Consider the following 12,500-nt stretch of genomic DNA (forward strand, 5'->3'; position numbering starts at 1 on the left):
AAAACAGATGTATCACAAAAACTATCTAAAAAAGGACAGGGTTATGAATTTATAGGACACATACTAAAACCATGCAATGAAATAGCACAAATCGTGTGTGTTTCATCCTCCTACTAAATGTTGCACTGGAGGTTTTTTCCACTTATCTGGACCTACACAAACAAGGTGTGGTGTAATGACGGAGTCAGTACACAAGGGAGTTTGGTGTTTCACCCAGGAGGGTGTTTTTATTGCCCAACAAGTGCACACGAACACACAGCCTCCAATAGAGAAGAGACAGGAAGTACAGTCTGAGGGTAGTGCAGCGTAGTTGGCAGCTCTTTTTAGTGAGTGTCTGTAAAGCAAAATCCCAGCCGTTACTCTCTCTTTCTCCCACTATGGTTGGTCTTTTGAAGTCCCTGTGATGAAGCCTGATACCCAACAGGTATGTCACTTGATGGGTTTCAGGTGGAGGCTTTGCCCACAAATCCTGCATTGTGGCCAGTCCGCGGACCATGCAACATTGTTTATGTTCTGGTCTCGGGTGGGCGGGAGCTGTCCAACCCTTTGGTGCTGATGCTGTCCTCGCCTGCTGGAATAAGACATGGCACTGAGGCTTAGGCGTGGAGGGCGTCACACAAGGATGAAGAAATGCACAACTTCAATAAAAAATCCTTGATGACTGGATGACTTAGAATGCAGTCCTAAGAGTTATTCTATAGGCCATATTTACCCAAAGCTCTAAGCTCTCTTGTAGCCTATTAGGAAGTGGTCAAACTACAATGAGGCAACAAGCTGTGATCTATGTGTGTTGGTAATGGTAGTCTACAAATGACGCAGAGTGGAGTGACAACTAGTGGAGTGACAGCAAAGACAGCCATGAAACACAGGTCATATTTCATATCCAGAGCAAAGTGAATGATTCTAAATGTCAAATGAACCAAGCAAAGATTCCAATAATATTAGGAAACTTTTTTTCCTGTCATATTACTTATTTCAGCATCTACCTTGATTAGTTCCCTTTTTGAGCTTTTAAGTTCAACGCAAACCAGGTGACCAGCAAGCAGGACAGAGAGAGGTGTGTGTCGTGGTGAAAAGTGAAGTGAGAGAAAATGTATCGTTTACCTCGACTCAGCTCTCTGGAATAATAAGATTGCATTCTAAATTTGCAGTAAAGTGTCACAAAGATTATTGTAGTGTGCAGAGGTGCAATGTTGGTGTTCCAGGTATGGTGAGTTCACCTATGATTCCGAGCATGTAGTAGCTGTAGGGTGAAATAAGTAATTATATGAGTTATGTTTGAATTACAAGTGTATTCGTGTTTCCCTCTTATGTTAAGGTCAGCGCATACCTTCTGTTAGCGATTAGGAGTCTGTGTGTTACGTGTGATATTTTTGAGTAGTTTCCTCCTGTTCTAGCGTCTGTGTCCACCCTTGCCCTGTTAACTGTCACTGTGTATAGGACCCAAAGCCTTTCCCTCATTCTGTATCAGCTGTCCTCAATTTCAATAAACGGCGTAATGACAAACAGAAGCCTTGACTCCGTTCATTGCTACATTGGTGTCCAAAGTGTGATCATGACCCCAGTGGAGTGGAGGAATGAAGCTGAAAATGAAAACACTGAGCAGGTCCTGATCATCTGACTGCAGCAGGGAGAGGCATAGCTGCAGAGAAATATTGCAAGCACCTTGAAGGGGCTAGTTCTGGCCATGCCTCTGCCCAAGGACACTACTGCCACAGAACCTGGCACAGTGCCTTGACTGGACCGAGTGGTCACACCATCAAGATTTTTCACAAGCGAGGGAAAGCAGCTGCCACGTCACCATCACCTGCCCCAGGTCTTCCCAGTGCCAAAATCTTCAACCAGGTCGTTGTGAGCTTAGGGTCATGCCTGAAATGTCATTACAGCCCACCCCAGTTCAGTAGACTGAAGCCAACATTGACTGCTGAGACCAAGGAGGCTGCTGCTGGAGAAACATCTGCGGTCTGTTATTGTTTCTGTATCACTAACCGGTACTAGCCTCCATTTGCCAACACCAACTCACATTGCCATCATCGAGGGAAGAAGACGACCACAAAATTGTTGAAGGCAGCCCAGGAGTCCGCATTGCCAGTGACAGCCTAGAAGCCTACGGTATAGTCACCGCTGAACAGAGGAGCCGCAGCATTGCTGCTGATGGTCCAGGTACCTCCTGTATCATTGCCGCCAGAGGGGCCATGGTTTCCCGAACCTCCTGGAGATCTTCCCTGTTGCTTCCGGTGGAATTGCCTCTGTCCTACCTTCGCCTGCCCCAGAGCCCGGTGCTCTCAGTGGAGACAGTTGCTCCTGATAGAACTACTTTTCTTCTCTCCGCCATAAGCTCATGCCGATTGCTGAGTGTGTGGTGCTTCTGGGAGCAAGCGGTCCAGTAAGTCTCCACAAGACCCTAAGGGCTTTGTTGGACTGTATTTGTGGTTGCTTGGGACAACTTACAGGGGGTTCTGTAGTGTGCAGAGGTGCGCGCTCCTGTGTTTACCTATAGTTCTGAACTTATAGTAGCTGTTGGGTGTAACATGTAATTCTATGTGTAATATTCGAATTACGAGTGTATTCGTGTTCCCTTCTTGTTAAGGTCAGCATGTACCATTGTCTGTTAGCGATTAGGAGTCTGTGTGTTACGTGTGATGCCTCGTGTAGTTTCCTCATGTATTGGCGTCTGTGTCCACCCTTGCCCTGTAAACCCGTGCCTGTGTTTAAAACCCAGGGCCTTTCCCTCATTCCGTATCAGTTGTCCTCAATCTCATTGTTAATGACAAAGAGAAGCCATGACTTCACCCGTCGCTACAATATATACGCTAATAAGATATATTTGATTATGAGACTTATAGGAAATGTATACTGAGTATCTGACAAGGCTTTCTATGCTTCTGGCCTTCTACATCATATAGACAATGAGTAATTATTACCTATATGATAATGGTGACTTTGCACAACATTATCACTATGATGACTTTTGTCAAAAAAAAAATCTGCATTTAGGGCCTAGTGAATGAAAAATTGCTACTAGATTATTTGGTTCACTGTCTGTATGGTGTTGAGCGTAGTTGCATATCTTACCTAGCCATTTGGTACCTTGTGGTCAATGTTATGTTTCAAACTAGAGATTAGATTAGACGTGCCTCTAAGATGTTGAAAACCAAGATGCAGGTTACATTTCAAAGGAGGAAGTGGCAGAATGCCTTCCTCAAAACTATTTACATGCAACGCCTACCTTTTTGATCAGACACCCAAATGAGGTGTCATTCGCCCTCAAAGGCGCGTAGGTCTGTGCACGTTACAAAATACAAAATAGCTTTTTTCCTGTTTTCCTTTTCCAAAATAGCTTTTTTCCATGGTGCGCATCTATCAGATTAGGGCCTGATGTGTTCATGTGGGTGTGTATGAAAGGATATCAGTAAAAAAAGAAGCACTGGAGGACCAAAGGGAGGGTCAAAGAAAGAGAAGGTAAGCGAATGACTAAGTGAGGTAGAAGTGAATGAGTAAATGACTTAGACGGAGAGGTGGAGATATGAAAAGGAAGATCAAGGTAAGCAAATGAGTGAGTTAGATGGACAGGTGGAGATAGAAGGTGGACAATTAAGGTAAAGTTAATCGAATGAGGAAGTGCGTTAGATGGACAGGTGAAAATAGACGACTGAAAGTTAAAGTTAAGGTGTAAATGTTATGTGCATATGTAAGTGTAGAGTTAGATGGACAGGTGAAGATAAGAGGTGAAAAGTTAAGGTAAGCAAATGAGTAACTGAGTTAGACAGGCATATGAACATAGAAGGAGGAAAGAGAGTTCAAATAAACTCATTGCAGTGGTCATAGGGAGACACCCCTTGTCAGTCCACATCATACATTCATAAACAGGTTTACCTCCACCACATGCTTAAGAAATGTAAAGGATGTGTCTTAAGTAATGCAGAAGTGAATGCTGTGGGTGTCCTCTTGTGAACACCGTCTCCCTGTGTGTCCTCTTGTGAACACCGTCTCCCTGTGTGACCTCTTGTGAACACCGTCTCCCTGTGTGTCCTCTTGTGAACACCGTCTCCTTGTGTGTCCTCTTGTGAACACCGTCTCCTTGTGTGTCCTCTTGTAAACACCTTCTCCCTGTGTGTCCTCTTGTGAACACCGTCTCCCTGTGTGTCCTCTTGTAAACACCTTCTCCCTGTGTGTCCTCTTGTAAACACCTTCTCCCTGTGTGTCCTCTTGTGAACACCGTCTCCCTGTGTGTCCTCTTGTAAACACCTTCTCCCTGTGTGTCCTCTTGTAAACACCTTCTCCCTGTGTGTCCTCTTGTGAACACCGTCTCCCTGTGTGTCCTCTTGTAAACACCTTCTCCCTGTGTGTCCTCTTGTAAACACCTTCTCCCTGTGTGTCCTCTTGTGAACACCTTCTCCCTGTGTGTCCTCTTGTGAACACCGTCTCCCTGTGTGTCCTCTTGTGAACACCGTCTCCTTGTGTGTCCTCTTGTGAACACCTTCTCCCTGTGTGTCCTCTTGTAAACACCTTCTCCCTGTGTGTCCTCTTGTAAACACCTTCTCCCTGTGTGTCCTCTTGTGAACACCTTCTCCCTGTGTGTCCTCTTGTGAACACCGTCTCCCTGTGTGTCCTCTTGTGAACACCGTCTCCTTGTGTGTCCTCTTGTGAACACCTTCTCCCTGTGTGTCCTCTTGTGAACACCTTCTCTCTGTGTGTCTTCTTGTGAACACCGTCTCCCTGTGTGTCCGCAGCATGTGGGCTGTGACAACATCCTGGGTTCCGACGCCAAAGAGGACAGGTGTCGCGTGTGCGGAGGGGACGGCAGCACCTGCGAGATGACTGAAGGCCTGTTCAACAACTCACTCCCACGAGGCGGTGAGTGGAGTGATCGGCATGGGATTATTCTCTTTTGTTTTTAGACTTTTGAGTTCTTTGAGCTCTAGTTAGTTTATTTTTATATTTCACAATCCCTCATTTGATTGATCGTATTTCCCATAAATCTGTTGGCAGTACATTTTATCTCTTGTCGTGCCAGTGAAGCACAGTTAAACTGCTTTCACAAGTCACTGTTTTGTCCGAAACACATGGTGAACACTGCTGACAGAAAACGGTGGATACACACACACACAAACACAGAGCAGAAAACTACGTGATGTGGGGAGCTTGGTAGAGCATCTCAGTCTAAAGTTCATTTAGATTTATTTTTGACGATGGCTTGACACAAAAAGAAATATATTTGTTTTGAAATTGCCATGCTTTACAGACAGTTGTCTCTGTTTAAGGCCAATTTAGTCTCTCTTTGGTCACTTTTCCCCATGGAGTGCAAGTACCCTGTGGAGCAGACTGTGCCCTGTTCCTGGGCAGAGAGAGATGGGCAGGCCGTCTCCTCTCTGCTGTGCTCCATAGTGCTTAGCCGGCCTCTCAGGCTCCTCCAGTCTCTGATTAGAATGTCTTTCCAGAGGGCTGATAGGCCACTGGTGGTGTGTGTGTAAGGCCTCTGGAAGCAGCCGACCGCAAGGAAAAGTGAGGCTCCCTGGAGACACTATTCCTCAGCACGCACAGCCCTGCCAAACGCGACACGTTTTTTTTTTTCTTTTCTTTTCTTTTCTTTTCTTTTCCTTTCTTTCCTTTTCTTTCCTTTTCTTTTTTTCCTCCCTTCGTCTTTCAGGAGATACATCCTCACTGAGAAAGCAAGGTGAAAACCTAGTAACGTTTTTATTCTTTTGGCAACGTGTCTTTGACAGTCAGCCAAAAAGCAGCTCTGTTGCCAAGTGCTGTGTTTTTCACAGAAAAAGCCTTTTCTTCATTTTATTTCTGTCACACATCGGTGAAGATTATATTTAGGGTCAAGAAACAAGTTATCAAAACATAAACAGTAACCTAATGAGTTAATGAATTTTCATTGCATCATCTAGTTAGGGAATTGGTCAGGGGGAAAAAAACTAAACATGCAATGAGGTTGCAATGGATCCATGTCAAAGGGGTGTCTATAGAGAGGGAGATAGAGTTTTTCTCCTTTTAAGGTATAGCACATAAATCTTGTGAAAAGGGGAGGTGTGGGGAGACAGGGCTTTCCTTTGGTCTCACAGAGCTCGTGTTATGAATCTACATTGTTCAGTGACTTCAGTTCAACATATTTTAGTAAGACAAAACAAATGTACCTTTCTTAGGTCTAAGCCGGTGGTAGTGATAAAACTCTGCACAATACAAAGGATGGAAAATGACCTTAGCATTAAGTGGGAAGATGTTATCGTTAAAAAAAATATGACATGAATCATGATTGGATTTATTATTCTGTTGGTACAAAAAAGTGAGCATGGCTCTGTGTCATATGGGGTAGAGTAGCGATTGCGCTAACACATTATTTTCATTCCTCTAGGCTACATGGAGGTCGTCCAGATACCCAAGGGGTCCGTTCACATCGAAATCAGAGAGGTGGCCATATCAAAAAACTACATTGGTAAGTCATGTCCTTAATTCATGGCGGCGTTTTGAGCTTTTTGGGGCATTCATCACCAACCAGCTTGAAAACCTCCTAGTTATTTCCTGCCTGTGAGTCAAGCCAGTGGGAGAGATAAAACATGTTGTGAAGTGGTTTCGTCTCGCGGAAAACGTACCCATTAGGCACCCCCGTGGGCGTAAATCAGAATTACTTTGACAGCCGTTGCCTCTCTTATAAACCCCACTGGTCTGTGTTGACAAAACGGCGTTATTTTTTTTCCTCTTCTCTTCCTCTCCTGGGGTAAACAGATTGAACGAAAACATTTGCAAACAGTGAAAATGAAAAACAACTAATGGAAACAATCAAACAAGCTCTCCCCCAAATTATTCACGAGGCATCAATATGAGTTCAGCTGCTGACAGCTTGTTGAGATTGTAGTTAATCATGACCATCTGTGGGCAGCTCCTCGTCAGTCTTTGGGACACTGGACTGGCTGGTGTCCATCTCCTGGGGAGTGCCGAGTTTGTTGTTAGTGTCTGAGAAATGACTTGTGCTTATTAAACGCATATCTCCCATATCCCCCTAGTCTGTGTGTGTGTCTATGAAACATGTGCATCTGACCCGAATGTTAGACCTCAGACAATAGAACATTTTTCCCCAGGAAGTTTATGCTTTCATTGTCTAGCCAAACATGGGCTGTCTCAGAAAGAAGGGAGAAATACTAAGCTGGTTCCCCTCCTCCCCTTACAAAGGCCCTCAAAAGCACTTACACCCAGGGGGATTGGCAAGATCACACCATGACTTTGGGGATCTTCTTCTCAGGACATTGGCTGACAAGTTGGTCAGTTATCATTGTTTCAGTAGGTTTGAGTGAAGCAAGATACCTGTATTCTTACCAGTAAAAATTGATTTGGGTATTAACATCAGCTAATATCACAAGGCTCTGTCTTTTTTCCCCCTGCGAATATGAAAAAATGTGCTCATCTTTGGCCTCAATGGTTAATACAGACCTAACTTCCACTGGTGGAATGAATTGATTTAATCCAAAATTGGTAAAATGGGTAAAATGTAAAGAATCACTGAGCTTAGGTCAGCTGTGTCACTCTCAGCGCCTCTTGTCCACTGCTGTTACTGTCAGTCTGATGAGGTTTTCCTCCCTCTCTCCTTCAGCCCTGAAGTCAGAGGGTGATGACTACTACATCAACGGTGCCTGGACCATCGACTGGCCTCGAAAGTTTGATATCGCTGGGACGGCCTTCCACTACAAGAGGCCCGCTGACGAGCCTGAATCTCTCGAGGCACTCGGCGCCACCACAGAAACCCTGGTTGTCATGGTGCGTGTTATTTCTGTTTTTCCTGTCTGTGTCACTGTGTCTTATGTGTTGCTTTGATGTCCTCATCAAAGCTGATGTATTCTTCCCTCTGATGTCATCCCTGTTTCTCATGTCCTCTCGGTTTTTGCTGTCCTGGTACTCTTACTGAGTCGACTTTTTTCCGGTTTTCTTTTCCTGTCTTCTGTCTTTGTCTTGTATTCCTCTGTCTGTTTACCACTGACTTGTCATCTCCGACTCACTGCCTTATTGTTTTCTGACGGCCTTGTCTGAATGTTCTCTCTCAGGTGCTTCTTCAGGAGCAAAACCTGGGCATCCACTACAGGTTCAACGTGCCCATCCAGCGCACGGGCAGTGGAGACAACGAAGTCGGCTTCTCGTGGCACCTCCTGCCTTGGTCCGACTGCTCAGCTACTTGTGCCGGAGGTGAGGCAGCCATAATCAACACTCCTGTAATCTTTCATGCAGCCAGTACTCTCAACATAACATATATCAACTTAAGCAGCTTGTACACTAAAATGTACATTTACATTATCATTTTAATAATAGTTACTATAATAGTAATATATATCTACATGATTAAGCAGATATGATAGTAGGCTTGAAGCATCTGAGGTTATCTTTAGACATGTTGTCAGTGAAAATGAGCTAAACCCTTGTAAATACATTTTGTGACATACAGCTGGTTTTAGTATAATATGGACCACCCAAGGCAATCGCCCATAAACCATTAAGTGTCGTCCACTTGCGCTATCATGTTATAAATTATGGACAGATTCAAGTGTAACACAGGAATTATCTACAGTGTTTTGCAGCTGAAATCTGCTTAGATGGCAAAACCAAAAGACTAAGTGGAAGACAGTCAGAATGGTCACTTTTCATCTTGGCAGTGTGTCGCTGGGGTCTGTTCAGACATTCCTTGTGCGTTGGCTTGGCCAGCATCTGTCCCCCCCCCCCCACACACACACACCGCACCCCACGGTCCAATGTTCCAATGTGGTGTGCACAAGCGCATGGGGGCCGTCACCTCAAAAATGGCCCAGGCATTTAAGCTCACCACGAAAACCAAATAACATTTTCTGCCTAACAATAAATATTTCCCCCCAAAATCGTCCAGCTCGTTGAGCGTCACCATAAAGATCCTGCTGAAATATTTTCTGTGGAAATGCAAATAGACCCGGCTCGCCTGGAGGAGTCTGGGCAGTGGAGCCGCACTGCGCCGTGTCAGATCAACCAATTTGTTGTTTGATTTGTCCAAGCAAAGACCGCTTGGGCAACAGCCCGTAACACCCACCCCCCAAGAGCAACACTTATGTCATTTGTAAAACATCGTAGGCCATTCTGCTGGCTAGGCACTGACCAGAACGAGCCAGAGGTTCAGGGCTGAAGGCCTCTGCCAAGCGACACAGTGGAATCCCCCCCCCCCCCCCAACACACACACACACACACACACACACAAATTATCCTAACCTTATACACAGTGCTACAAGCACTGGAGCTTCTCCAGCCAGTGTTAATGAGGTGATGAAGATCCCTGACAAAGATAGGGCTTAACGATGTGTTTGAGTGCTGAGGTAATCGTTGGAGAGACTGTTTGGAGAAGAGGAGGAATGGTCTTCAGCAGACTCCGCTATGAGGTGGAAAGGGGAGAGCGAGGCAGTGTGGAGACAGCTGACTCACACAGAGCCAGGGATGCACACGGTGCAGTGATGTTAGCTTAGCTTAGCATTAGTAAGGGAAGATTTATATAATATTTCAATAAGTAGCAGCTATTTGTTCAGTTTGCCCCACACACAAAGCCATTGGGTAGCTTATAAAGATTGATATCGGGTGCACAACAACTTTTTGGATGTTTAAAGATATAGCCACATTCCACTGCCATGGCTGCTCTGGATGTCCTGCTGGCTAGCTCATTTCCCCTTCAGTATAAGTAATGATATGGGTTTCAATTAGCACAATAGTGAGATGATGACGACAGGATTTACATTTTGAGGTTCACTGTCTCTTTAAGGTTAGTGCTCTTATTTTGACACATGGCCAATGCGTATCCCTCAGAAAGTGAGAAGGAACAGTTCTCACACAGTGCGTCGCTCATGAGAAACAGAGACCTACTGTCTACATCCAGCGTCTATATTGAGCAGTGTTGTGTCTCTGTAGTACCTCACATTCTCAAACAAGAGCCAAAGAAAAGGCTTTGTTTTCTGTAAAAGTCATCCACCAAGGCAAGTCTGTCAAAATGAGTCTTTTACCCACCAAAATATTCCATGATATTACCTTCATACAGACCAAATGTGTCAGGGAAAGATGTAAAAATCTCCTGATGTTTGCTCAGTTCAATTCAGTATAACCTTATTTATCCCACATGGCAATTCAACGCCCCCGCCTCCCCGTCCCTCCTCTTGAGGTGTTCTCATTGTGCCACTGCTGAAATCAACCACAGGATCTATGCTTGGATAGGTGTTTTTATTTCTTTCCAAATACAGACGAAAACAAATGTTTTGGAAATGTGGGCAGTCTGAGTTTCATAACCCTAGTTAGTGTCACTGGCACAAGTCTGGTACCCTTGACTCCACACAGCATGGTAAAAACCACCAGCGCAAGTAGCACATTGAATATACTCTGTGAGGCAGTGAATGCAGTGGTTATCCCTATGCAAAAGCACTGATATACTTCCTCTGATATGTGTCTTCTCTATCGGCAGCACATAGAAGCGTAGATTCCTCAAGTCTTGGCAGGGACTTGATCAAATGGAGTGGCTCCTTTTCTCTAAGGGGTTGACTTTTTATATTTTACACTTTTATGTTATGCAGCTTCTTGGATTTCTTTGAGCTTTTTTCCCTCCTCCAACACTAACTTTCTGACCTTTGTATGATGCTGTGTGTGTGTGTGTGTGTGTGTGTGTGTGTGTGTGTGTGTGTGTGTGTGTGTGTGTGTGTGTGTGTGTGTGTGTGTGTGTGTGTGTGTGTGTGTGTGTGTGTGTGTGTGTGTGTGTGTGTGAACAGGCTCTCAGAAGCAGGAGGTAGTCTGTAAGAGGCTGGATGACGGTTCTGTGGTCCAGAACAGCTACTGCGACGTGGAGAGCAAGATGCCAGAGAAGCAGAGACCTTGCAACACAGAGCCTTGTCCACCTGAGTAAGTACCACCTTGGTAAAGCAAACAACCACAGCCACTTTGCTCCCCAAACCAATACCCAGCAGTATGGCGTTTTAAATTCCCTTAAAGCAGCAGTATGGCGTTTTGGTCGAGTTAACTAAAGGCATGCAAAAATCTTGCAAATACCACCAACAGACCAGTTGGTACATTATAAAAGCTTCATAACATGTTAACTGGTGTCTTTAGTCGGGTGTTCCAGCCAGAACACAAAACTACATAGAGCATATCCTGGAAGGGTGGTGGGAACAACACATGTGTTTATATGTCCTTTACATGACCATATACCCTCAAAATGAATTTGAAGATGATAGCAAAACTAGTTGCCTATAAAAACATACTTCAGAAAGAGGCAAATTGTTGCAAAGTGTTGCTTTAAACTAAAGCAGTTTTGGGATGCTCTGGTACAGCAGCGGAAAATGGAAAAGGCACTATGCCTGAACACAGCATCATACTGCAGTCAGCCCGGCCACTGCGTTGAGCAGCTCAACCTTGTGCACCTCATTGAGCCGGTGCTCTTATTCAAAGTTAGATGGTGCACACCACCACTTCCTCTGCGCTGTTCTGAAGTGACAAAACTTTGGTATGCCTTATCACTTTGATTTTCAAGAGCTCTGACTGTAATTGTTCTGTATATGTCCCTTCAAAGGTTTTATACCTGCAGGACATACCAGAGCATTGTGATCAATTGTGTCTAAAGTTGAAGCTAAGCTATACGCTTCACTACACAAATGTTATATCTTCGAGACTGTACATGCATTATAGTCAGTAGGGTACATCTATTAAAGCTGTGGATATTTCTGCTTGCCTAAAAATGGGAACTTAGAAATTGTGTCCTGCCAACCTGGCGCAGGTTTTGACCAGTGTAGTTTCGGTTCACCTTTGGTCTATAGCGATTAGACGCAGAAGTGTAATCATGGCAGTCATTTGATCAGACAAAAGGTCTTCACCTAGGGGCTTATAATGTGGCTTCTAAAAAAATCCTTTTGGCAATTACACATAGCCAAATATTCTATTTCTGTTCCATGCACTCCACAGCAATATGCCTAACAATGGGATTGTACAGCTGGGAGTTATGCTTCTGATTTGGTGGTTTCGACATTCCAGTGCTGTGCATGTCCGCAGTCTGGCCGGCAGATTAGAGTGACAATAGCAAGCTGTGATTTTTCTCATACCACAACTGAAACAATAGACTGGAAAAAAATCTGCAAGAAACCCCTCAGTCGAACTACAGAACATCTAGCTCCCCCAGACACAATGCTGGTATGTAGGCTTTTCAGGAATGCTTGAATGTGAGACTTGTTGAGTGGAGATTTTCTGTGGGTTAGGTCGGTTTCCTTGGGCAGGTACCAGAAGCTTTCATGCAACTCTTGCAAGCACATGGTGCCAAGGATGGCTATTGAGGTAGCGGAGGAAGACTTTGAGGCATGTCATTTAGTGGAAATAGTCTGTGGGCTGTTTATGCTTGTTTGCCCAAAGCCAAGGCTAAAGGCAGTGAGTGTCTATGTTTGTGTGTAGGAGTGAGCAGGAACAGCAGCTAAGCTATAAGGCAGGCTTGTCTTCAGAGGTTGGTTGAGGTGAAAACGATGTTGATT

At 44.7% G+C, this 12,500-nt stretch overlaps 1 protein-coding gene across 2 annotated transcripts in view; it reads left to right on the forward strand.

Annotated features, from left to right (window-relative positions):
• Positions 1 to 12,500, forward strand: part of adamts6 (ADAM metallopeptidase with thrombospondin type 1 motif, 6) — a gene marked incomplete at both ends in the record, with an annotated part of 47,275 nt that overhangs the window by 28,097 nt on the left and 6,678 nt on the right. For both annotated transcript variants that reach the window (XM_080834275.1, XM_080834274.1), the window contains 5 exons: positions 4,734 to 4,857; positions 6,362 to 6,442; positions 7,595 to 7,758; positions 8,043 to 8,181; positions 10,758 to 10,887. In XM_080834275.1, the coding sequence (XP_080690401.1) occupies positions 4,734 to 4,857; positions 6,362 to 6,442; positions 7,595 to 7,758; positions 8,043 to 8,181; positions 10,758 to 10,887 (638 nt within the window). The remainder of the gene's footprint in view (positions 1 to 4,733; positions 4,858 to 6,361; positions 6,443 to 7,594; positions 7,759 to 8,042; positions 8,182 to 10,757; positions 10,888 to 12,500) is intronic.

Source organism: Sprattus sprattus, assembly GCF_963457725.1.
Source record: "Sprattus sprattus genome assembly, chromosome: 3".
Taxonomy (NCBI): Eukaryota; Metazoa; Chordata; class Actinopteri; order Clupeiformes; family Clupeidae; genus Sprattus; species Sprattus sprattus.